The sequence below is a fragment of the Gymnodraco acuticeps genome, unplaced genomic scaffold (assembly GCF_902827175.1).
Source record: "Gymnodraco acuticeps unplaced genomic scaffold, fGymAcu1.1, whole genome shotgun sequence".
NCBI lineage: Eukaryota > Metazoa > Chordata > Actinopteri > Perciformes > Bathydraconidae > Gymnodraco > Gymnodraco acuticeps.
Window position 1 is genome coordinate 328,787 of NW_022990939.1, and position 27,726 is coordinate 356,512.

The following is a 27,726-nucleotide window of genomic DNA, read 5'->3' on the forward strand; positions in this document are numbered from 1 at the left end:
CCCGCTCTTTCCCACCATGCAGCGGGTGATGTCTGAGGAAAGATGGCGGAAGGAGGAGCGGCTGATCTGGATACCCAGAGAGGAGAGGTCGCGGCACTGTTGAAAACACAGCTAAAAAAGGGAGACACTTGGTAAGACTTGAGCTGAAATCTTTTCAAGGATACCGCGTTGTCTTCGGCTGGCTCTGCCGATGCTGACAACGTCAAAAAGGATAAAAAACGGGCCGTGTTGACAGTTAGCTTCAAACTAGCTAACGGGATCCTTTCATTTTCATGTGTGTCAGCTAGCTTCAGCTAACACTAGCTAATAGACTGTCAATGGAGAACGATGGATATCTTTACACTTGAACTTATTCATTTTGGTGGTTATATTCGCTACTTTCTAATGTCAATGTCGCTATTCACACGGGGACACCAGCTCAATGTGGCTGCATTTCATTTAAGTGATTTAGTTAGCAGGCTAATGGCTAATTGGCTAGCCGACCGAAGCACTAAGTGGTTCGCCTGCCACCGGGTTCATCCGACGACTTCAGCAGCAGGGCGGAGTCGGAAAAGAAGCACCTGTCAAAATCACAGAGCCAGCTGGCGAGACATGCAGCAAGCTGAAGTCACTACGTTACTGTTACACCTATCAATCTGTTAGCCTCTCACAGTCAGATTTGCTGCTGAGAGCACTGACAGCAAGGAAGCCTTTACCTGCTGAAGCTGATCTATTATCATCATTGTAGATAAGAAACTCAAAGTCCTAGTTTAGCTTCTTTTATGAGCATTAAATAAACGATACTGAATAGAGCGTCCCATCTTGCTTCAACAGAATTGAAATGATAATATCGCTTTCCTTCTCTTCAGGTACCTGGTGGACAGTCACTGGTTCAAACAGTGGAAGAAATATGTGGGATTTGACAGTTGGGACAAATACCAGCTGGGTGACCAGAATGTCTACCCAGGACCAGTTGATAACTCCGGTCTTCTTAGAGGTAAGATATACTGCTTTACCTTCCTAGACTTTCGTTTTCAATAAGGGATATATTGTAAACACTGTGTGGCACACTATAGAGCCCTGGTCAGTATAGCTTTATTATTCTGGAAGTAGTAACAAAGAATTCAGAGGAAAAGGGGAAACAACACCATTATTATCAGACTCTATAGAGGAGCCTTTTTTCAGGAAAGCTCTCCAGCGTACCTTTGTGTCGTGGGAGACAGTCAGTGCAGGGTCACTGTTGTGAGTGAATGAGTGGAATCCCCTTTCTCTGTCTGCCTGCTTGTTTCTCAACTTTTCTCCGATCCCCTCCTTACTTCTAGATGGGGATGTGCTGGCCATCAAGGAGCACCTCATCGACGAGCTCGACTACATCCTGGTCCCCACAGAGGGCTGGAATAAGCTTGTCAGCTGGTATGGATTGACAGATAATCAGGAGCCAATTGCACGCAAGGTAAGGCTTTGGTATTTATGAATGGATTTTGTGGTTAAGTAATGTTCTTCTCACTGTGTTTAGAATACATCCAAATGGGCCATATAGCACTAGCTATGGTGGATTTTTGTGTTGTGGTTTAACGGTTGTGTTTCGTAGTATTGCCTGTGTTGAGTTGAAGTAGAAAAACATGAATTATTATGGCCATTTGATCAGGATATGAAGAGTCTAGCATAATTGTAATGGTTTGTATTGACATGGCTCTCCTGCTGCTCATTATTCATTTTCAACAAAAAGAATGTCCAAAGACAGTCTGGAACATTTCTTTGGGAATACTTTACCGTAGGCTTTTGTGTAACCATAAGAACTGCTCTAGTAGTTATTTATTGGTAATACGAATATGCTAAAGGAATGGACATTAACCTTTAATGAAAATGAAGAAACAAAGATGTTGTTTTCCATACATTTTCTTTCTTTCTGTCATGAACTATTTATTTAAGTACTTTCCATTTTGTAGAGTGAAACACACGCTGAATGGCTCCATGAGTGGTCACAGTTTATTAGTACTCCATGATGGCAGCTACAACCTGACAGCACCTACGGTATTAATTCCCCGCTTCAAATCTCACTAGTCATCATGGCATCATGGCTGCTAGAAGAGGTTCCTCTCCCCCTTCATCTCTACCGTTCTCTCTCTCTCTCTCGTTCTTTCTCCCCCCCTTACATTGACCCTCCCATTTTGCCATGTATGTCTTGGGACGTATCGGGTGGCTGCCGGGTTTCTATTTTCAGGCAACAAGCTGGATGACAGAAAAGCTACATGGAGCGATCCGCGAGACACAACATGCAGGAGGTTCATTATCAGTTTTCCTCTTCTTTTCCACTCTTTGTCTCTTTTTCGGGGGGTGTCATCGTGAGAGGCGCGGAAACACAAGCGTTTAAAGAGGATTTTTAGGAGGATTGTAGTCACAGGTTCTGCGCGTTTCCTTCCGTTGTCGTACTCCGGTGTGATATGCCAACACCGGCGAAGTGTTCCTGCGTGTCCTTGTTTTTTGAAGTGGAGGAATGCTGGTTGAGGTCACTCTGAGAGGAGCAGCATGAGAGCTTCTGAGAGGACGCAATACCACACTGGGAGTAATGGAGTGGGTGGGGTGAATGGGTTTTGGCTCAGCTCTGATTTGTGAGAAATTCTGCCGTAACTTGGGCTTTTGCGTCGGGTTTACTAACACATGGGTGTTGCGCTAAGGGGTAGGATGGGCCCACTGGGGGGATCTTGGCATGGGAAGGGGGGGGGGGGAGAGAATCTGAGCTGCGTGTGTGCATGACTATTGCGGTTCTCATTTGTGAAGTTGTGTGTGTGTGTTGAAGGGGGGTCATAAATAGGCTGGGACCCCTCAGCTGTTTCCACTAGGTGCTGCTAATTTAAGCACTCTGACTCTGCTCCTATCAGATGAGTGGCAGCAAGACCACCAAAGTGTGCTTTGTGAATCGTGAGAAACAGAAACTAGTACAACTTCAGATTCACCTGACACTTTAAATTGTTTAAGTCAGCATTTAAATGATTTCAAAGCAGTGTGTGTACATGGGATGGGAAGCATACTAATTCATGTTGAAAGAATAACCAGCAAATGGCTGGTCAGCCATATTTAGTTGACTCATGTTGGTGTGAAATAGTTTTGTATCATAAGCATATAAAACACGATGCGGCTGTTTATCCATCTGATAGAGCAGTGCTTCTCAAAGTGTGGTCCGCGGACCACTGGTGGTCCGTGAGTATATTGGTAAAATTTCACATTTGAAATACATTTATTTATTTAAGTTTTCCGCACTCTCGCGGCAATATCTCTGCAATGGAGCGAGCTTAAGTTTCACTTTCGATTTCATGATATAGTCCAAATAAACACCTTCATCACACATGTTGCCACTTGTTTGTACCATTTTCAGACGATTTGTAAAAAACGATGTGTTTTTGGATATTTGTGGAGTTAGGTGGTCCGCGAGTGTTTTGTTATTGGTTAAGTGGTCCTTGGTATGAAAAAGTTTGAGAAACACTGTGATAGAGGGACAGCAGTGATTCATCTTGTGTTTCTGCTTGACATTATGTCTAAGATTACTTGCGAACATCTTTTAATGTGGTTCATATATGACACGCAGTTAAGATTAAAACAGAAGCTGGAAAATGTTTGGAATAAACCTGAGGATTCCTGGTATATGACGTTTATTTTTATTTTTTTTAATAGAGAAATGTTTTCCTTGTAAGAATGTAATGTGTTTAACATTTCCGCCAATACTATAAATATGTGTAGTATTGGATATTGGGTTCTGCTATATACAACTTATTTGACTCCTCATGCTTTGATCATCATCTAAGATTGTGTGGATGGTTAACCATTTCACTGTGCTCCTTCTCCAGGTGGTGGAACAGGGTATGTTTGTGAAGCACTGCAAGGTGGAGGTGTACCTGACGGAGTTGAAGCTGTGTGAAGACGGCAACATGGACAATGTGATCACCAGACGCTTCAGTAAAGCCGACACAATAGGTAGGCCTGAGTCAATCGGGAGCAACTGTCTCTGTCATTCTTCAGTGTCCTCCATGAGTTCATTACATTACATGTTATTAGGCTGAGGCTTTTATCCAAATGGACTTGCATACACTTCAATACATTCCTACGGGAGCAATTTGGGGCTGGGTATGAGGACATGGACATGTTGACTGCAGGGATCAAACCACTGACCCTCTGATTGGTAGATCGCACTTCCAAGATGACTTCCTTTACGTCAGAGTTCATATACCTTTTCTTCCTACCAAATTATCTCCTTTATGCTGGTTTATTAAACATAGAAAAATACTTAAAATAGTCACATTTCACTAGCCATTAGACAAGTATGTCTTGTTGTTTTTTTCCTGGTGTTTAACGTTCAACATCAATGGCTTACGTCCCCTGTCGGCACCTGAAGCAGACATTTGTTTATGCCTCTACTAGTTATGCTAAACTTAACCTAAACCTAAACTTTTCATTTTATTCATTATATATTCACGTCAGGGGCGGATCTAGACAAATATTCATGGGGTGGCAAGAGGGTGGCAGGAGATTTTGAGGAGTGGCATCCCCTGACAGAAGTATATGCTGATTGAAATCGCAATCATATCAATCAATTAGGGGTGTAACGGTACACGTACCCGTACTGAAATTATTCGGTACGGGCCCTTCGGTAACGAATATAGCGTTAAACGTAAAAAATTGAGAACAACTTTCTGGAAGTAATCTCAGGTATATATCAGAGAGCGACCAAGTCATTTCATTGGACGAGAGGCATAATATGAGAGCTGGTCACAGGGATGCGTTCAAATGTAGTGAGTAATTTGAGGAACTGTCAAAATGGCGAACGCAGATAAAGTTGAGCTGAAAATCCTCCAGCATCATTGAAGTCTCCGGTTTGGGAACATTTTGGTTTCGCAGTTACGTACAAGGATGACGGACAAAGACAGGTGGACCGAACCAAAGCTGTTTGTCGGCATTGTTCAACTAACATTGGTTACGCGGCTGGCAATACATCACACTCATTTGAAAAGGCATCACTGAACGTGAATATCACCGGTACCAAAAGAAAAAAGACTGAAGTGCAAACCCAACTTTAAGCCTCCACCACTCGCAGAAAGTTCAGACCGAGCCAAAGCTATTACAAACGCCAAGTATCCTTGGCTGTGCTACCTCTGTCCCTAGAGAGGGTGTTCTCCACAGCAGGAGACATTGTTAGTGCCAGCAGATCTGCCATTTCAGCAAGCAATGTGGACAAGTTCATCTTTCTTTAAACAACATGAAAATACAATGACAAGCAAGTCCTAATGTCAAACTGGCTGCTTAGGTGCAGTACAGTTCAAATACAGATTATTTCAGTTCATCGAAATGCTGCACCTTAATGTTTATTTTACTATATTTTGTATTTATTTGAATACATTAGTCACAGTTTAATAATAATTTAAATTTTTTTTTTTAATGTTTTGTGATAATTTTTTTCTGCTGTACCGAAAACGTACCGAACCGAATCGTGACCTAAAAACGAGGTACGTACCGAACCGAAATGTTTGTGAACCGTTACACCCCTACAATCAATGTTAACTTGGAAAGCCACAATATTCATATTTTAACTCAATCACATAGGTGATATTATTGTGGCACATCAGTAAAGCCTTACATATAAATATATAAGGTGGCAAACGTAATTTAATGAATTTTAACTGAACAATAACTGAATGAGTTTGTCTCACTCTTAGACCAGCAGGGGAACCAAATCTATGCAGACTGCTGCAATAAGTACATTAATTAACTGTCTCATCGATGTTTGTCTGAATGAATATGATACTATTAACAATCATATTATTCCTATCAGCTGTCAATCACTGTTAATAAATAATAATAATAGATTTAATTTGTTAACGTTTTTACAGGTGCTCAAAGACGCTTTACAGATATAGTGAAGAACTGTTATGATTCACAGATTCATTTATTATTGAATAAACTATATTTTTTGGAGGAGTTAATGATGAATGTTCATCAAGATGCTTGCTCACCCTCCTTCAAATTTGAAAAACAAGTAATTATATCATTATTGATATACAGTTACAACCTTGACTTTACATCAGAAAGAACAAACATTAAAGAAGTGACTAACTGCCTCAGTTAGGCTTAAACGTGTATTCAGCTAAAACATAAACATCGCTGCAGTTATGATCCAGTGGAAGGTCCTTACCTACTGGCCTAGTTCAATCAAAGTGGTTACTTTCTGTTGGCTGGGCAGTGTAGTTTTACACACCGTCTTATTTTACTTTCTCAGGACGTAAAACTGTTTTTTGGGGGCAGACCCCCTCAAAGAAAAAAATATATACACGCATACAAGGTCATCATCTTAACAGTTTGTTATTCTCATCGAGTCATCCGTAAGCAGAGCATCAAGTTGACATGTCTATTACAGCTGAATGCGGCGATTACTATGTTGTTCAGCAAAACGCCTCACAAACGTATTAAGATCAACAGCTTTAGTGCGTTTTGATTCAATGCTGAGTACAGTCACACTGACAGTCTCTTCTCTGTCATTGGAGACCGCAAATACCTCATTCCTTCAGTGCTTGGGTCCGAAAGGCTTCTCGTTTTGCGCCGTCCCGTTCAAATGAATTCGCCACCAATCATATTTCCACTCTCGCGCCAGGACCGGGGGAGGGGTTACATGACGTGCATCTTGTGCTGCATTCACTTGCACTCGGACATTAGAGACTTTCTCTCATAAATGTCCGATGAGCCACAACTTTTCTTTCAAAACAAAGATGCCAACTGGGGTGGCAGCTGGGGTGGCAAGGCTATTGTTTAGGGTGGCAGTTGCCACCCCATGCCACCCCGGTAGATCCGCCCCTGATTCACGTCATCGTGTGGTGAAAAGCATTGTGTCTAAAAAAAGAGTGAACACCCGTGCAGGGTGGGATTTTCACGGCGGCCATGGCCGTCGTAGCCCCTCAGTCTGGCCGTTATGCCCCACAAATAATTGTACGTCCTATGGCCACCGTGGCCTTTGGGCCCCTCGCACTGTTAAAAGTTGCTTTAAAAGCGCTGGAGTTTCACCGCGGCTGTCAGCTGTGTTTACTCCTGTCATTCAAACGGGACGCGCTGGAGAGGGGGCGGGGCTTATATCCATGTAAATACTGTGTTGGAAACCAACTACGACCAAATTAACTATTTTATCGTGATTTCATTTTAATACACGTTTCAAAATGATGCCGAAGTAACTAAATACTGATAACGGTTAGTAAAAACCATGCTTTAATGCTTTGACAAGTGTGCAGACAAGACGGAATGCGAAAAACCTTTTTAAAATGCGTGTTTTGTGAATGGAGATTGGATCGATGAGGCTAAACTAACGTTGTAGCTGCTCCGTCCAAACTCACAACAACGTCCTAAAGACAGAATTAAAGCAGCGACTGTATTCGTCATGACAGAGACAGTCTGTGGTTTGTACATCTTTTACTTTTGTCCAGTTTCTGAACAGATATGAGGAGCTGTGAGGAGTTGATTAAAGAGACACACACACACACACACACGCACACACACACACACACACACACACACACACACACACACACACACACACACACACACTTTCGCTTGTTCATACAGTTGGATGTTGGAGCTTCACTGCTGAATGATGTATGTGCAGAGTTTGACCTTCGAAAGCTGTTTCTTCTGCTCTGAAATGGAATATATTACATATTAATAGAATTTTGATTTTTAGATTTCATTTCGGATTTGTGAATGGGAGTAGTAGTAGATGGAAAACATACCAAACACTAATTATTCAAAGTAAAGTATTTCATTTTATATACGGTAATACTAGGAGGCATAGGCCTATATGATGATACGATTATTGATATTAAAAAAGTGATTTGTTTTTTGTCATTAGAAAGTGAAGTTATTTATTTGTAAGCTCCAAATCCAAATTGTTCCCTCAATGGCCTTTGTGCCCTGACATGTGGCCTTTCCGCCCTGAAAAAATGTGTGACACCAAAGGCCAAATGGCTTTGCCCCTAAAATGACGAAAATCCAAGCCTGCACCCGTGTCCACTCGGATGTCATGTTTGCATCACTGTTGATCGGAGTTGTAGAAATTAAATATCTGTGAATCCTACGGAGTAATTTGTTTCAAGGTTTAAATGTAGATTTGAAGCTTTCCCACAGTCCCTGAAGACAAAAGCCTTATGTGGTGTTTGTAGCTTTTTGTCCAGTGGTAAAGACTCTTTATTGTAAACTTGTTATCCAACTGCTTGCATTTAATCTTTTGTCTGATTTGGGCAACCATTAAAATACGAATCAACAATTTTCATGATTTAACAACACATGATCATGTCTATGGAGTAAAGCGGATTTGTAGACAATACTTGAATAATTGTGTAATGTCTGTTGATGAAAAAAAAGAAGAACTTACACACCATTACTTGTTATTTTACTCTTCACCACTAATAACCATCGCTAATTACATTTATTTTTAATTTGTATTATTACTCTTTTCCTGCAGACATGATCGAGAAGGAGATGAGGAAGCTGTTCAGCATCACTGATGAGAAGGAGACCAGGATGTGGAACCGCTACATGAGCAACACCTTTGAGCCTCTCAACAAACCCGACAGCACCATTCAAGACGCCGGACTGTACCAAGGACAGGTAGGGACTTCTGGTTGTTTTATCAGAAACTGTCGCTGGGAGCACTTTAACGCTTTCTTTTCAAGACATAAAGAAAAAAGACATGGTGGACAAAATGTCCTCAAAGCAGGTCAAATATGGCTCACTATGTAGACGGTTGTTTTTCCTTAAAGGTGGGGTAGGTCATTCACTTCAGAAACACTTTTTGTTATATTCCATGGAATGCTCTTAACATCCCGATAGCAATGAATACATGAAATGCTTTGACAATAAATACATAAAAAATGTCATCTGTGGAAGCCGTGGCGCTGTAAAAAGCATGACTAATCATTTGAGCCGGCCCGGCTAAGGTAACTGGATGGCCTACCTGCCTGTCAGCCTTCCATCTGTGCACAAACTTATCTCGTGCCCTCATTGGTCATGTGCGCGTTCGTGTGTGTTGGAGGAGGGGCTCTGTGAGGAAGTCTGAAGGAAGGGGCCGATTTCTTTCGGCTGCATACTTTCAAATTCTAGTGCACTCGAGCTGCTTTCTCCATTCTTACCTACCCTACCTTTAACTAAGTGGATATAAAGCGCTTTGAGTATTCGGAAAAGTGCTCTAATAAATGTAATGAATTATTATTATGAAGTGAAATATGCTCTAGTTACAATCTCCCTTTGTGGAACGCTTTCCCCTTATTTGTACCCTTCAAAATCACAGGAAAGTGGAGCTTCAGGAAAACCATTATTTCTCTGATTTGTTTAAATCTGTATCCAACAGGTTGTCATGACCTGCAGAGGGCAGTCTAACTAATCTCCATGCAAAGTCTTCAATAACTATTCTCTATACTCTATACGCCAGACTCAAACTATGACAAGTGTAGTCTTTGGAGTGTGAGTCTCTTTAGGTGGTGCTTTTGTCTTTTTTGTATCATCACTGCTTCGATTATCCACCCAGTTTCTCTCATGGGTGAACACCTAACCTAAGCAAGTATTGTAGGTACTTAAAAGTCTGAATATGGAAGTTGTTAATGCAAATCTATGGTGACAGAGAACAGCAAAGCTGACACCTAGCAAATTATAAACATAACAATTAAAAAGTTAAAACATGCTTCAATACGGAACAGGTGTTTTACAATTGTTAGATATCGAGGTAATTGAGATATTTCACTTTGTCCATATTGCCCTGCCCCAACCATTCCTCCAACTCAAAATCAATCCAACTATTTAGCTTTCATTCCTCTGATCGCACACAACCACTTCTGTTCACTAGACAGCAGTAAAGGAAGCAAATACTTGAAGTACATTTGACTTAAAAGTTTGGAAGCAGATGGAGCCCTACTTTCTCTTTTCTGTCTCCCACAGGTTCTCGTAATAGAGCAGAAGGCTGTGGACGGCTCTTGGCCCCGAGGCTCCAAGGCACCCAAGTGAGTGAACGCCACCTCCTTCTTTGTTGACTAAAAGACAATGTAGCCACAGAAATAAAAAACGCTATTTCCACACTGTTACCAATGCTGATTCGCCTTTGGGGAGCTTTCTGAAAACACTTTTAAATGTACTCCTCATCCTTAATTGCAAAATGTAATCATGTACATTTTAAAATCTAGTTTCCTGCTCTGCCACTAGAGCACCTCATCATCTTCAAAGATGTCCTCTCTATGACTTTCAGTCTTTTGCTTGACCTTGAGTTGCTCACATATCCCCTCCCACTCGTTTCTGAATCATCTCAGCTTTTATTTTGTGGACACTTTTTGTTGGGCACACCTTTCTGGAACGACTCCTTATTTTTCCACTACTCTAACTCATGATCTATTCTTTATCTTTTGAAGGTCATCTGGTGCTTCCAATCTCTGTGCTTTGCCAAAGATCTCGCCTTCATCTCTCACAAACAATCATAACAGCAGCTTCAACAGCAGGAAGTAAGGCTTAGTTGTGGGTGAATTAGCCGAGCGGGGGAGGCGGGGTTTGGATGCCAACAGCCAGAGATAGTGTGTAGTATTACTCAGCAAAAACCTTCACATTAACTGGCATTCTTTATTTTAATTCCTGCAGAAATCCCTTTAAAAAGAGGGAACTTCCTTTCAATTTGCACTCATTCCTAATTCACTTCGCTAACAGAAACCAGTATGAAGTTTGAAGAACTTCCTCATACAGGTCTATCTCTGCCTTTGGTTGGTCTAAATGCTTTTTTGTGATGAAGCAGATTCAGCTTTAAAAGCATCAATCAGGGAGGGGATTGCTTGCTAAGTGGGGGGGGGGGGGGGCTTACGAAAGATTGATTCTTTGAACTTTCTCCAACGACAGCAGTGCTCTCTATAAGTGGCCGGCCGGTGCCTTACTCAGCATTTCATTATGCTAGTTGATAGTTTGCATCTGATATTCTACCTCAATGATTGATAGCTCTGGCTCGGGCTGCATGGTTACGGCTAATGGGATAATTATTTTACCCATTACTGAGAGCTAATAGGTCTTGCTTACACCCTTCTGTCTAATACAACACCTAGTTGTAAATCATTTTCAAATAATTAACTTTTAGGTTATTTTTTTGGTGCACAACGACAAGCCTGAGAACCGCTTGGTTTGTTATCTAATTAAACTTCGAGCAATATCCAGACAACAGTATGTACTTTAATGGACTGATTATTTTTCATATTCCAATTTAGGATGATTTTCTTTAATCTGATCCATGATTTTTGCTAAACCTGTGAGTTTTCTTGGAAAAAGAAATGCAGGATCCTCTGGAAATATGCCTGATGTGGTTACACACTACCCTCCTCCATAGTGCTTTTTTAGCCAATCAAAAATGTGCAAAGGAATATTCCTGGTATCAAAAAAGGTTCAAGGAAAGGCCTATTTCTACTGTTTACCTCACAACCAATGAAAGATCAAATAAAAGTTGGCATAATAATTATTCGAAGTTGCAAATATCCTGATATGTGGATCTTTGTTGGTGTTTGATAAGCCTTTAAACTCATAGACATGTCACTCAAACTGGATTAAATCAGTCCTGGATCCTGGGTAAGGAAATTCAAAGTATAGATTTGTGTTACTGTCCTTCACGATGTTAACACAAGAGACAGGTGAAGCAAGTCAATCATTCGGATAGATCTCCTGCTGTGCCAAAATGAATTACAGCTCATTTCTTTCCTCTGTTCACTTTCGGGTAAATGTCAGTGCAGCCTTCATTAAGGTTTGTTGTTAAATCACGGGGACCTCGGGGCTCCGTCAGCCCTGATAGAGAGCACTGCTCCACTGTGGGTGGAGCTCTCCCTTCTGCTGTCGAGTACACCCCTTCCACCTTTATGCGTGTGATTTACTGCATGCTGCTGGAGAGTGCCCCTGCGTGTGGATAAAGACACTGCTGCGTTGTATTTCCCTTTGATACCGTTGGAAGGCAGAAATAATAGCCACAAGCTCAGCCACCCTGAAAAATCCATATTGATCAAGAAGGAGAGCCGGCCGAGCTGCTTCTTCCTGATATCTTGGTGTACGGTTACACGCGATCATCTCACAGCTCTGCTTCATGCTGTTTGATAGCAGTGGCATCTTCTCCTGGGTGACTTGGGGCAATTGGGTCTTTACTCCCAGCAGCTCTCCTCCTTGTCCCTGATTCACTGTAGTGCCAGAGCTGTCGTTTCCTCTGAATTATGCATGGGGGCTTTTTTTCTCTTTTTCCCCCCTTCATATGAAGTGTTCCCGCATTACATAACACTTGTCTTTTGCGGTTTTTGGCCTGGTAGCAATACAGTACGTTTTACGAGGCTGTGTCACATAATTCCCCCCCCCCCCCTACCTCCTCCCCCCCCCCCCCCCCCCCCCCAGCTCATTGCGATGCACACATTCTGCAGTGTAAGTGACCTTCAGAATACATTTCATTTGCTCCCCTTCACACCCCTCTGATGAAACCCTTTTTTCTTCAGTTAGATCGTAGTTTATTTATGTAGCCCCTGCCCCCTTTAAAAAAAAAAAAACAGACAGCCGTGGCATATTAAAAAGATAAAAGAGGGACTGTCAAAGTGTGTGGCTAACACGGAGAGGAGAACAAGTGTGTGTGTAGAGGAGCGCAGTGTAATGTGTGAAAGAGGGGGCTGAATGAGCATGTGTTAATGTGTGTGTGTGTGTGTGTGTGTGTTAAAGAGGTAGAGAGACACTAACAGGCCCATGCATACTGCAGCCTCAGCTGGATGCAGTGGATCAGCTGCTCCCTCCATCCCCATCTCATGTAGCTTCTGTTCCCCCCCCACTGTCTGCCCCACCCCCCTATTCTCTCTGCCTCTCCTCCCTCTCTCTGTGCACCTCTAGCTTTCGATAGCGGTAGTCTTGAGCATCCTTTGCTGCTGCTGCTGCTGATGCTGCTATAAATATCTGCCGGTATCCGTAGAGCGGCAGAGAGCAGCAGGCAGGCCAGAGGGAGGAGCGGAGACCAGTGGACGGGACAGAGGGAAGGGATCTGAGGCAGAGAGGATAACAAGATAACAGGCGGAAAATGAAGCAGGGAGAGAGGAGAGCAGGGGAGAGAGGAGAGCAGGGGAGCTGCTTCGATAGCTGTCAGATAGAGGAGGAGTGTGTGTTTACTGCGTTCTGTGGATTGATTATCGGCTGGACTTGGAAGTCATATTTAGTTGGTTTTCGGACTACATCCAAACAGCTACTGGGTTCAGCTGAGGAGACACCAGGACTCAACCTTGGAGACCAAAGGTGGACTTTTATTCCCGGGCCTATAAGATCCAGACTTTGCGTGCACCGGGGCCCAAACTGAACCCTACCGGTGCTTCAGTTTCCAGCTGACATGTGGGCCGGGGCGGGGCTGAGATGTCATGCTCCTGTGTTGCTGGTGGTGCCTGAGGCCTGAGGCGGTGGAGCTGGAGAGCCGGAGGGTGGACCACCGTGTGCTGAACTGCGAGGCCAGCGCCTCCACCGCCATCACTGCTGTGTCCCTAGACCAGTGGGAGCCAGAAACCACCAACAAGCCCCCCCAGAGGTCTGCTGGTTGGAGAAGCTTTAACTTTCCTGTGATTACCCAGGAAGCCAGAGAGCTATTTTGGGGGCGGGGTTTAGGTTTTGGTTGTAGTTTGGTGCTCTATTGAAGTGGAAATGGTGCAAACTGAATGGGATGTTCCTTTTATTTTCTCGTAGCAATTTGACAAATCTTATCCAACTGTATATAATGTGCTTTTGTATGTTTATTGCACAGTGTGAAGAATTCAAGCTATAGTCTACCATCCTACCACCCATACAGCAACAGCTATGACTACACAGACCAGAGCCGGCAGAGTGAGCGCTCAGGCCTCTGTGGACTCTCCAACTTGGGCAACACCTGCTTCATGAACTCTGCTGTGCAGGTAAGGGAACCTTTTAATTTGAAACAATCTGTATATGCAAATATAATGACAAGTATTTCAAACAAGGAAAGGATGTGATGGCATCTGCTGATTATTGTCCTCTCTTTGCTTTTTGCAGTGTTTAAGCAATATCCCTCCACTGACGGAGTACTTCCTTAAGGACAAGTTCACAGAGGAGCTGAACGAGGGCAACCCACTGGGCATGAAGGGAGAGATTGCCAAAGCCTACGCCGAGCTTATCAAGCAGCTGTGGTCGGGTAAATTCAGCTACGTCACCCCGAGGCCTTTCAAGGTGACTTCCTGGAAAAACTGAGAATTGCAAAATGTTGGGTTCAATGTTTTTGTTTACACATTTTTGGAAAGGAAGTGCTGTAAAAGCAGTATCATTGTGTCAGACCGGAGTAAGGCAGTTGGAGCAGGAAGCAAAAGTATGTCTTTGGAGAATAAACAACACTATCATTGAAAGATATACACTCACAAGTAGAAAAGGAGCAGACTAAGAAATGCATCAGTCTAGAATACTGGTCAGTGAAGGGTCTTAAAGTGCAACTATCTTCAGGTTGAATCTTAAAATAAAACATGTAACGTGTGAAATCAGTAATTTGGCTGCACAGAACTGTGGGGGTTAACTCACAAAGGGTCTGGTGATAAAGTCTTACAAGAAATGTTAGCTTTTTCTAAAATAGGGTGTAAAATATCCTAGGTTTTTCTACTTTCATTCTGTTTAAACGCTTCCTCCATTTTCCCTCTGCAGACCCAGGTGGGCCACTTCGCCCCGCAGTTCTCGGGCTACCAACAGCAGGACTCTCACGAGCTTCTGGCCTTCCTGCTGGACGGCCTCCACGAAGACTTGAACCGCATCAGGAAGAAGCCCTACATCCAGCTAAAGGACGCTAATGGCAGGTCTGATAAGGTGACAAGGAAACAAACTGGATGCAAAAGTGTTAATTTGTTGGTATAAGTTGCTAAAAACAATGGTAAAAAGTTTAAAACAATACATTATAACAATATCATGTTTGTTTTTTTCTGTTTATCTCAGGTGGTGGCGGAGGAGGCATGGGAGAACCACATCAAGAGAAACAACTCCATCATTGTGGACATCTTCCACGGCCTCTTCAAATCCACCCTGGTGTGTCCTGTGTGCTCCAAGGTCTCTGTGACCTTTGACCCTTTCTGCTACTTGACGCTGCCTCTGCCCATGAGGAAGGAGCGGACACTGGAGGTCTATCTGGTCAGACTGGACCCTCTGGCCAAACCCACACAGGTAAGATGGGAAACCCCCTGAACGGCACTACTTCTGGCTCCCTGACGATCTGATCTCATGTGATGTGTTTCTGTTTTTAGTACAAGCTGACTGTACCGAAGGTGGGCTCCATCTCTGACCTGTGCATCTCGCTTTCAAACCTGACGGAGGTGCCTGCTGAGAAGGTATAAACATCATCTGCAGACAAAATAGTTGTTAAACTCTCCCTGCCTACCTATCTTTATCAGCTAATGGAATAGACTGTTGTATCTTTGTCCAACATCTTAATTCTGCGTACCAACAAGAATCACCAATTAGCTGACATGCCTACATTTCCAAGAGTCTTCTGACTACTTTTCTCCTCACCCCAGATGATTGTAACTGACATCTACAACCACCGTTTCCATCGGATCTTTGCCACCAACGAGAACCTCAGCAGCATCATGGAAAGAGACGATATCTATGTGTGAGTGTCAACCTTGCTTAATCTGTCATCTAAAGTTTGAAACGGCATAACACCCCATAAAATAAGATGTAATGCGTGGTGTAAATGATCTGGCTGTTTTATCATTGGTTTGAACACTTCACAGATAAATTCAATTTAGTGTTTTGACCTTATTACTGATGTTTTTTTGTGAGATTTAAGGCATTGAATCATTGGCTGTCCACCAATTCAAATAGCTTTATTTGCCAAAGACATAAAAAAATGCAGGAGTTAGAATTTTCCTTTTTACTCTTGCTGCAAAAAGGAAACATTTTGTGTTTATTTCTAAGCCTATGTAGCTTAGAAATAAAGGTGTTTGTGCATGTAAATAGTCTGCAAAGGCTAAAATCCCAAGAAGGTGAAAAGAGGTGCTGCAGCACAGGCAGTATGAGAGAAATACAACACTTTTTGAACATAACATGTCACAGTAGAGGCACTAAATACAAATATGATCCAGAACATTTGCATAATAGGGCCACTTTATTTTCTAAGAGACAGGCAGCTAAAGGGGAATTCACATCCCTTCATCTAATGTCACTAATCTGCCCTGCTAATGCATGTTTAAAGTCACCCATTTTGAATATTACCAGGTGATTAATTCTGCACCACAATGCTGACCCCTCCCCTGTTTGCAGATTCGAGTTGGCTGTGAACCGGGTGGAGGACACGGACCACGTGGTGATCCCTGTTCACCTGAGGGAGAAGTTCAAACAGTCGGGCTACAACCACACCAGCACGCCGCTGTTCGGACAGCCCTTCCTGCTCGCCGTCCCCAGGACCCTCAGTGAGGACAAACTGTACAACATGCTGCTGCTGCGCCTCTGGTACGTCCCTTTATTCTCATCTTGATCGTAAGGTCATTGTGTAAAATTGACACTTATTGCGTAATGCTGGTGTCTTGTACAGTTGGGGGATTATTTATATTTTGATAGTTAAACAATTTCAATAGAAATAAGAGTATTATTTTAAATACTAATGTTAGGTAAATATCACTCGACACCAGGTTGAGAATCAATAATCAGGTTCTAATTTATTCTTGCAAGAAGGAGCAGAGTTAATTCACATACAAAGGACATGGGTTAACTCACACACACGGGGTATGTTGCTCACCGGAGCAGCAAAAAACATCAGGCTTATATAGTCCAAAACACGGAGATAGAAAACAACAAAGTCGTAAATCGAGGTGGCGCTAATATCATCCGCGGGTGTCGGAAAGGTGGTGTCGGGGTCATCTGCGACGTCTTCTGGAAAGAGTCACGTTCTTCCTTCACGCCTCCATAGAAATTAGATATTTAGGAGACAACAAGTATGTGTCTTCTCATAAATATCAACAACCTGAAATGCCCTGCCTCCTCCTATCATTAGAAGAGGCAGCTGCAAGGTCGTACACAGTGCAGAGTCACACATAGTATCAGTGCATTCAAACAACTCATAAAGAGGAGACAACTTGTATTTTCTCCATCAACTAATAAAACAGTTTTTATCCTAGAAATGGCTCCCTTTTAAAATCTGTTAGCTTCCGTTAAACATGAGGCCACTATCTTATGTTATATCAGTGTTTCCCATACATTGATTTAATGTTAATATTAGAGGTCTATTTTACAACCCCATAAATCACAATTATATAACCACAATAACACAAAATCATATTTCCCCCTTTTTTTTGGGGTGATGTCATAAAATATGATGACAGACGCTTCATTTAAGAACCTCAAGAAAAAAGTATATTAATGACATTCAATACAGCTTTATCTTGTTATATCTCAATCCAAATCATATCCATCATGTTAACTACTCTATTGGAGCAAAGAGCAACGTTTTGGTGAGCAGCAATCATCCATCATGCCATTAATCGTTGATTCCATAGCCAATTGGCACAAGCTCACCGTCTACAATCCACTGGCAGGCAATCAGGAAGCAAATAGAAGAACTCTACAGGGTGTCCTCAGGGTCTTAAAAAGTATTAAAAGTTGATCAATCAATTCAGCGAAAATGAAGGCTATTAAAAGGCATTTTCCAAGGTATTACATTTTGTAGCTTGTTTTCAATAAGTATATAAATTGTCCAAAGAGGTTGTATTCTACAGTTTGCCTGAATGTAACCGGTTACAACTCGAAGTGGCGATGAGGTCTTAAAATGTATGGAAAGGGTCTTAAAAAAGGTCTTAAAAGGTATTACATTTGACTTCAGGATTCCTGCATATACCCTGCTCTAGAAGAAGTTGTAAAAAAAAAAAGTAAAACGTACTTTTTCAAAATGAAAGCTTGCTGTAAAATAAAATAGTTTTTGTGGTGGTTGACCAAGGCCCCTGGTAGACCACCACATAATACAGGCTGTGCAATAACCATGCAGTGGGCAATATAGACACTTTTTGTGCAAAACATACATTTTTATAAATGTCCTAACATTTTGATAATGTCTCAACACCTAATATGTGACCCGCTCCATAAAATCAGTCGAAAGTCGCAACGGCTCATTTCAAAAATACGACGGAGTATTAGGGCCACACTTAGAGAAAAAAAACCAGAGAGATTTCGAGAATAAAGTCGTAATAATGCGAGAATAAAGTAATAGTTACGAGAATAAAGTCGTAACATTACGAGAATAAAGTCGTAACATTACGAGAATAAAGTCGTAACATTACGAGAATAAAGTCGTAATGTTACGAGAATAAAGTCATAATTACGAGATTAAAGTGGTAGTTTCATAAGTGACTTGAGAAGCGGACTTGGAGGAGATTGTCTCCTTTCTGCAGGAGGAAATGGCTGGTTCTGGCCGACTACATTACATTGCATTTAGCTGACGTTTTTATCCAAAGCGACTTACAATAAGTGCGTTCGACCAACAAGATACAAACTTGAAGAAAACAGAATCATATAAGTACATCAGGTTTCATAGAGCTAAAACATTTCAAGTGCTACTCAACTGGCTTTAGATAAGCCAGTCCTTTATTAGTATACAAGTGCTTTGTTAGTAATTCTTTGTTAGTAATTCTATCGCTCGAAGTGGAGTCCAAAGAGATGAGTTTTCAGTCTGCGCCGGAAGATGTGTAAGCTTTCTGCTGTCCTGATTTCAATGGGGAGCTCATTCCGATTCCACTACAAGGCTATCGTTCGACTCCTTCTGGATCCAAAGCCTTGATTACAAGTCTCATTGTTTCTAGTGAAACAACAAATCCCCTTTGAACAGCTCGTAGATGTGTAACCAACGCCTTGTAGTCGGCCAGAACCAGCCATTTCCTCCTGCAGAAAGGAGACAATCTCCTCCAAGTCCGTTAATAATAGACATAGTTTCTTGCACAACCTTTTCAAAGTTCTAATACTTATGATAATCTGATGCTGATGTGCCAAAAGATTAAGTATTTAGTTATTTGAGAAACCTAAACTAAAGTACTGCTTCACAAGATGCTCCACATTACTCATTTTATTGCAGGACGCTGCTGTTGTCTCCTTCTCAAGTCACTTATGAAACTACGACTTTAATCTCGTAATTATGACTTTATTCTCGTAACATTACGACTTTATTCTCGTAACTGACTTTATTCTCGTACAGTAATATTACGACTTTATTCTCGTAACTATGACTTTATTCTCGTACAGTAATATTACGACTTTATTCTCGTAACTTTGACTTTATTCTCGTACAGTAATATTACGACTTTATTCTCGTAACTATGACTTTATTCTCGTACAGTAATATTACGACTTTATTCTCGTAACTATGACTTTATTCTCGTATTATTACGACTTTATTCTCGAATTCTCTGTTTTTTTTCCTAAGTGTGTTTGTTCTAATACTCCGTCGTACAAAATAAACGTGGATTTGCGTAACAACAGCCGGTGTTTCTCGTGAGTGTTTTCCCCGGGAAACAAACACAATACGCACAAACGCAAAAATACACAAACACACATGTACACGCACACGCACACACACACACACACACACACACACACACACACACACACACACACACACACACACACACACACACGCACACACAGTCATTATATAATGTGACATATTTTGCTTAATATTTGGAGTACAAAAACAATCCTGATATCATTAGAAAGCTATGAATCTCCTCTTTCCAACAGTGTATACAACTCAAAATGTGTCTTCGGGTCAATGCGACTGATTTCGATGGAGCAGGTCACATATGCCACATTTTTAGCCATCGCTCTATACCTATTTGTCGTTATTTAAATTGTATTATTACTCGTGTGCTTTTCTTCTCTATATTTAATAAGTTGGCTTATTCTTTTTTATTGTATGCCTTTTTTTTTACCTGCTAAACCACTTTTTGCTGTAACGCTGTACATTTCCCTGCTTTGGGACTAATAAAGGAATTCTGATTCTTATTTTGTGCTTGCAGCCGATTTGTGCGATCTTCAGTAGAGGAGGAAGAGGAGGATTGTGAGGAGACGCAGCCGTCAAAACAACACGCTGTCAACGGCAATACCACTAACGGAGTTCTGGAGGAGGGGTCGCCCAGTGAGTACCCTCATTTGAAGCCAGAATACTTTAAAAACAACCAATTGATGTGTTAATCACTTCAGTGTTGCACTTGGCAAATCTGGGGTTTATGTGGTTTACATTTGATCATAATGGTTAGATTAACCTATACAAATATCTAATATTTTATATGTTGATTTACATTTTGTATTAATAATCTAAACCAGGGGTATTCAACTAAAATTCAACGAGGTCCAGTTAGAGAAAAATCTCCCCATGCAAAGGTCTCTGGTCCAAGTTGCTTTATGAATTAGTGTGATATTATTGAAGTGACCTGTAGCTTTATCAACGTCTGCATGTAATCAACAACTGACTGCCAATCAAATAAAGAAAGTACAATTCATAAACAACAATATTTATTGTCAATGAACATTGAATACAGATATACAGTGAATACTGTGGATATGTGTAATGTTCCTCTCCGGCTGCATTTAAAAATAAAATAGAGAAAATAAATAAAATAGCTTTTGAAAATGTGTGCATCTTAAAAGTGCTTAATTTTAGATAAATAAAATAAAGTGTAGCAGCAGCAGCTTGAGTTTCCCTTTTTATTTGTTAACCGTTTCACATCATGACTTAACAGTTTCAGACGATTAGAACAATATCAGTCTTTACATCATAACAATTGAACAGTTTTAAAGTTTCTCTTTCTTTCCCTCCTATATTGCAGTCCCTCACTCACTTTGTTTAAATTCAGTGCGAGAATTGAGCTGGAGCTTGTCCTCCCAGGAGTTTGTAAATCTGGGTTGACATGGAGTCAGGGCCATTCTCATACACATGCAGGTGCTCATTGGTTAGCCTCCTCGGTTAGCCTGCGCTGGAACGATATTTATCCTGGTGGACTGATCATATTGGGCTCTGAGAGTGCTTGTATTTTGTGACCTCAGTTTTGACTTGAGAGGGAATGTTTGGTCAAACACTTTGCATTTTGTCTCATAGTGGCATTTTGCCACTTTTAATGAGCGCCACGGTCTCTGAACAAATGAGCCACACTGGCTCTGTGCTCCCAGTGGGCAGGATGAACATGAATGAGTCCGTCCACTCAGGGTTAAAAGCTCTGTTCTCACTGTCCACTTTCCTCTTCTTGGAGAGCGCCATGTGTAATTATTTGTCTCTCCCTGTCTGCCGCTAACACGCCTGTTCACTCTTCTCTCCCTGTATCGCTAATTATTCTCTTCACTCACTTTCCTCTCTGCCGCTCTCTCGTCTCTTCTTCTGTGTTTCTCTCCCTGTATCGCTCACTCGTCTCTTTCGCCCCCTGTCGGCAGCGGTTAAAATAGAATCGCCCCGTCAAAATTGAAATCCCCTATTAATGTATTGATTATAGGTCCGGGTCCGTATAGGTCGGCGTCTGGGTCCGGATCCGGACCGCGGTCCGCCTGTTGCCGACCCCTAAACCCTCAAGTATTTAGTTAACACATCTGTAAAATAAATGAAATGCAGTAAAACATTTGCCTATAACATGTAGTGGAGGAAAAGTATAGAATAGTAGCATAATGTGAAAAAAAAATGTACTTGAGTAAATGTACTTTGTTACATTCCACCACTGGAAACATCCTCGGTGCTTTACAACGACCTCCGTCCTCCCTCAGGCGAGATGGAGACCGACGAGCAGGACGACGAGTCGAGTCAGGATCAGGAGCTGCCCTCCGAGAACGACAACAGCCAATCAGAGGACTCGGTGGACAACGAGCTGGAGAACGGCGTGGTCGCTCCGCCAAACTCCACCAAGGCCCAGCAGACGGCGGGGAACAACAGGAAGAGACTATTCACATTCCAGTTCAACAACATGGGAAAAACAGACTTCTCCCTCATCAAGGAGGACACCCGGCAGATCCGCTTCGACGAGGGACACCTCCGACTCAGCGGTAGGGGGGTGCAGGGGATAAAGAACTCATATTGGGAGGACAATTAACCCTATACTTCCAATCTGTTATTTATCTAGGGTTACTGTGACAACAATAGATATTTAACAACGCATGGATATTTGCAGCACATCCATTAATCATTATCACCAGAGAAAATGACCCTGTAGATGCAGGGGTGAAACAACATCCTGAAAGATGATGATTTTCCTCGTCTTACTTGTGTATTCTGTCCACTTTCATTCTTCACAGACCGCTCTTATCTCTCCTTGGACTGGGATCCAGAGATGAGGAAGAAGTACTTTGACGAGAGCGTCGTCGAGGTAAAGCCAATATCGGAAGACGTTCTCCGATCCAGATATCGAACTTTACCGTGTTAATGCAGCAGAGCGTGCAGTGTAGAAGAAGTTCAGTCTGCCTCGTCTTTAATGATATGGCAGGTTTTCTAACAGCTGTATGTGTGTTTACAGGACTTTGAAAAGCACGAGAGCATGGAGTACAAACCTCAGAAGAAGGCTTACTTCAAGCTGAAGGACTGCATCGAACTTTTCACCACCAAGGAGAAACTGGGAGCAGAGGACCCATGGTGAGGAACGCCACACATTTAAAACATTCTTACAATCAGTACACAGCCAAACAAATTAAGTCCACTGCATCTGCTCACATCCAATGCCCTCCTGTCCCGTAGGTACTGTCCGGACTGTAAAGAGCACCAGCAGGCCACCAAGAAGCTGGACCTGTGGAGTCTGCCCCCGGTGCTGGTGGTCCATCTGAAGCGCTTCTCCTACAGCCGCTACATGAGGGACAAGCTGGACTCCTTGGTGGATTTTCCACTCAAGTACGCACACAACAGGCAATAAAACAACGTTCATCCGATCCTACACTAATGCATCAATAGGAATGAGTCTTAGCCCGGAAGTGAGTTAGCATTTGAGCACTAACTGGATCATTCGTCATTGTTTTTTGACATGAGTTTTTGGTAAGATATAAGGAAGAAATAAGGTCTGTGGTAAACACAAGCCGAAGAGATTTTCACATTTAGTTCTACGATATAAAATAAGTCAGTAAATACCCCACTGCAAAATGTTCCGGTTGGCCTATAAAATTCATCATCCCTGCACCACTATACTCCCCTGCACCCTAAGAGCGTAATTAGAAACACGTCCCACGATCTGATTCAGTAAAATAAGCTTCATTCAAAGGGGTTCTGCCCCCACAGCGTATATTTAGTCATTGCATGTCACATGACCACTGACAGTACACTGTGATGTGTTTCCTGCAGAGACCTGGACATGTCAGAGTTCCTGATCAACCCCAACTCTGGGCCCTGTCTCTACGACCTCATCGCTGTGTCCAACCACTACGGAGGGATGGGGGGAGGGCACTGTAAGATCCAGCACACAGCATCACTGCCTAATGGTTCACTTTTATTAGTGTGTACCTTCACATGCTCTGCAAATATAGCATGTATCATATGCCTGACACATTAGTGACTGAAGCAACCTGTAACCTAACTGGAGATTGCTGCACTTTAAAGTTATTTTTTAACTACATTAGATTAGATTTCTGTCGAGTCTAAAATGATATGTTATTGTAATTATAGCCAACAAATGCTTGCGTTACGGTAGAGTGAAACATTGTACTTTAATAACTGTAATCTATTACTTTTTTAAGTGTTCAAATGGCACATTTAGACTTTGTATGTGTTTGTTTACTCACAACAAGGCCCTTTTTTTAAATGGCTCACTAGCATCTCTGTTTGGGTGTTCCTAAAACAAAATGCCAAAAAAGGTATCAAGAAACAGAAACCATATTGCACTGAATTGAATCTTTGAATTAGAAATGCAGGTCTAAGTGGTGTGTAAGTACAGAATGGTACACATGTTAAAGGCAAACTAATGTCTATTCCTGTCTTCTCCTCTCGCTCAGACACGGCTTACGGCAAGAACAAAGACGACGAGAAGTGGTACAACTTCGACGACAGCAGCGTGTCTCCTGCCAGCGAAGATCAAATAGTGGTGAGTGTCCTCGTTGGCAGCGGTCCTTGTGTGAATTCATCTGTGGCAGTTCAGCTGGACACAAACTAGAATTTAATCAAAGTAATGCACTTCTGAGGTTGTCACTAATTGGGATTAATGATTACATTGCTGATTTATCCAAGACATCCAACTGTGTGGAAACAGCACTAACAAGGAGCTGTGCGGGTCTGTAGCGGTTCCTGCTCCTGGACAGCTCTTGATACACAGTAATTGGCACATGGGAACAACACTGAAGTCTCATTAGGATGTGTTGGTAGAGGCTTTTCCACCTCACCACACACTGGTGATTCCACTACATCTGCTGCATTTCCACTGCATGGTGCAGCATTACTCCAACACACAAGTTGTGGATATTACTATCCTTACCTGCCCTGTGTTTTTGGTCACACACAGCACATTCCAGGTGATACCTGTAAATGATGTGTATGTATCAATCACCTTTTTGGAAAATAATGACAATGCGTCTATAAACACAATTTCACATAATTGTTGAATTGTGTACGACAGGAATCATTGTAAATAATGTTTATTAAATATTTGGTACTTGAATCATTTTCTGAAAGACAGTAGATAGTGGCAAAAAGTGTGATTGTGCTACTTTTACATTAAATATGAGGTGTCTGTTTTCTGGACACGACTGATAATGCAGGTTTTTATCAAGTAAAGAGACACGAAGAAATAATAACAATACCTTTTATTTATAGACTCCCCTTTCATGTAGTGTTTTACATTGATCAGGCGATACATGTTACTCGGGAGGAGGACATAGTTCTTCTTCAGTGGTGAAAATAACACACATTTGGTGCTTTAGTGAGTATTTGCCGACAGTAGGTTCATCCACAAACATTTAGGCAGGCTCTCATTAATGCAGCATCGTCCAGTTGACTCATCAGGATAAAATAATGCACAGTCTAGCTGGTAGAAGTTGAAATGAGTTATTTGTGCAGATAGCTAAGTGTATTTATCTGGTGTTTTCTTTCAGTCCAAAGCAGGCTATGTGCTGTTCTACCAGCGGCAGGACACGGTGAAGGGCACCGGCTACTTCTCTCTTGACCGCGAGGCAGACGAGGAGGAGGAGGAGGAGGGGGAGGAGGAGGAGGTAAACAAGGAAGAGGAGGAGGTAAACAAGGAAGAGGAGGAGGAGGAGGAGGAAGGAGAAGATGAGGAGGAGAAGGAAGGCGAGGAGAGAAAGGCCACCTCTTCCTCTCAGGTTGCCTCGTCCTCTCAGGTTGCCTTGTCCTCTGCATCTGCATCTGCCTCTGCATCTGCCTCTGCATCTGCCTCTGCATCTGCCTCTGCATCTGCCTCTGCATCTGCCTCTGCTACTGCCCCTCAGAGCGAGGAGGAGGACCTGAACGAGAACCGCCGCAGGAAGAACGATAACGAGCAGGGAAATGGTGAGGAGGAGGAGGAGAAGAAGTCGGCACCAAATCGAGACGTCACCATGAAAACCAACTGAGGCAAACGAGGGACAAAAATAAACGGAGAGAGAGACTAGGATCTTTCCATCCAAAGCCATATGGACACAGCATGGCAGCGGGCGCCACCAGCGGCTCAGACTCCGCCCCCTCCACAGACGGGGGGTGGGGCAGCTGTTCGGTCAGGGAGCTGCCGGGTTACGCAACTCTTAAGAAATCAGGGCCCTCCTCTGTGGTCAGATCACTGTGTGTGTGTGTGTGTGTGTAAAGTGTGTGTGAGTGTGACGCCACGTCCATTCGTTTAAGGGTTAGCAGAATAAGAGTCACTGAGCGACATGAGGGACGGACTCTTAATCTGCTTTTTGTGTTATTTTTATATCATTTTTTTGAGAGCAATGCATTGTTGGCATATCATTTTATTATCATTTAGATCATGTAAATATTTTAAACACTGAATTATATCGGGGTTTTTCACGATGCGCTGACACGTTTTGAACTTGCACAATCACCAACCATCCACGTTCCTTTTCTTTTTACACATGTTATCGCCAGACACTGCAGCTGTTTAACAACAACGCTGACTCTCAGAGGGTTTTCTCACAGGATCATCTGCCTTCAGTGAGCCGGAGGTGAGCCGCGTGGACAGCGTAGACTTTAGCAACATCGTTGTTTTTTTAAACGTGTCGAACAGCCAAACTTTGTGCTGCTACTGCTGTGCATTTTAACACAGGTTACTTCTGCGTCGGCATGAACTTAAGCCAATTAAGGTCCTGCTTTTGTCTCCTTTATATAATAATGACAAGTTATCCAAGACAGATTCAGATGTTTGCACATTTTACCTGCGAATATGAATCAGTAACATACTGTCTCACTCTGTCTTAATCACACCAAGTCTCCGCTTCTATTCTCCCGCTTGAATTCATCCCCAGGTGTTGCTTTGAAGCTTCACCACGCCTCTGCTCTCTTCATCTCGGAGGCGCTGTGAGATTAGGAAACATCAGATGGATCATCTCTTGTTGGGATCACCTCGGCCTTAACTCTTAATCTCAGCCTTTTCCTTTGCACATCACCATCCCCTCACACACCAACACTCGAATGTCCGCTCCATAACGTCATCTCACGCTGCTTCTTGACACCCACAAGAGGGCCAGAATGTATGCTGAATGAAATAATGAAATGACCCGATGTAATGCATTTGATGCCTTTTTGAGTATCTACAGGGCCAGATTTGTCATTTTTCTCCCTCTCTTGGTTTGGTTGAATGTGATCGCCTTTGATATTAGCTGTATGAAATCATGGGCTCTGCTGAATGCGTCCCTTTGCAGAGGGGGACACAATGCTTCTCTGTGGTCCTGAGCTTTGAGGGAGAAAGGGAGGGGGACAAATCTGAAATCTGTGGGGTGAGTCTGCCTAAAAGGCCTCTGAGCTTCCGTGATCGGTAAAGGCGGGATATTCCTCCATCGATGTGATAAACTATTCTCCATGGTGGAGTGTTTTCTTTTTGTCGCTCCAGTGTAAACGCCTGCTGTCGCCGCAGAATATCAGACGGGTAGGCTACCAGGCCTTTCTGAGCATCTCCGTGCTTTTTGGACGACTCACCCCCCCAATCCCATCCTGACTGTGAGATTTGATCGCTATTATACAATACTGTACATAAGAGTTCACTCTGTGAGTGCACATTTGATAAAGTTTATTTATTTATATGTAAGCATTTAATAATAAACAGACAATATATCTAAAGCCTCGGAAAGACCTGAACTGTCGTTGGGGAACCGTGGCTCGTGTGTGTCCTCGCATACACACCAGTTTGCAAAGTCTAGCCTGTGCTCTCGTCAGGGAGGGGATATTTTTAAGAAAAAGGATGGTTCTGTTATGGGACTGTTTTTTTGTATGAAAAAGTATCCAGACATCTTTGCATGACGACATAATGGGGTTTCCAGGTTTGGCTGCACTTGAGTTCACTTGGGTTTACATTTGAAATGTGCATGTGTATTTATACACAATCTTCAATAAAGTTGTGTAAAGCTTCATGTGGGTCCTTTGGTTTTCTTCACTCTGCACTGCAGTGCCTGTATGAGGTGTGAGTGTGTGTCGTTTTCCTTCTAGGCTCCCATCACTGTCTCTGAAGTATTTTCATAAATAATCAAACGTTCAGTTCTCAACTGGTGAAAGAAAAGGTTGCCGCTAACGGTAACAAAGTTTAAAGGTAAAATATGTGTTTTTCATCATGATCAAAAGCAGGTAGA

At 42.4% G+C, this 27,726-nt stretch overlaps 1 protein-coding gene across 9 annotated transcripts; it reads left to right on the forward strand.

Moving 5' to 3' along the window:
- On the forward strand, window positions 1-27,510 carry LOC117558286 (ubiquitin carboxyl-terminal hydrolase 15-like). Of its 9 annotated transcripts, XM_034234354.1 has the most exons (23): window positions 1-131; window positions 849-976; window positions 1,302-1,432; window positions 3,825-3,951; window positions 8,474-8,619; window positions 9,943-10,004; window positions 10,407-10,496; window positions 13,772-13,919; window positions 14,038-14,211; window positions 14,674-14,832; window positions 14,959-15,183; window positions 15,264-15,347; window positions 15,534-15,628; window positions 16,282-16,470; window positions 20,019-20,137; window positions 21,751-22,026; window positions 22,276-22,346; window positions 22,494-22,609; window positions 22,712-22,876; window positions 23,306-23,409; window positions 23,953-24,041; window positions 25,045-25,326; window positions 25,357-27,510. In XM_034234354.1, the coding sequence occupies exons 1-23, from the start codon at window positions 43-45 to the stop codon at window positions 25,519-25,521; spliced, it is 3,234 nt and encodes a 1,077-aa protein (XP_034090245.1). In that variant the 5' UTR covers window positions 1-42; the 3' UTR covers window positions 25,522-27,510. The 9 variants fall into 9 exon arrangements, with proteins under 9 accessions (XP_034090245.1, XP_034090242.1, XP_034090243.1 ...); XM_034234351.1 differs by having other exon boundaries at window positions 25,045-27,510; XM_034234352.1 differs by having other exon boundaries at window positions 22,712-22,861; window positions 25,045-27,510.
- Window positions 27,511-27,726: the final 216 nt, after the last annotated feature.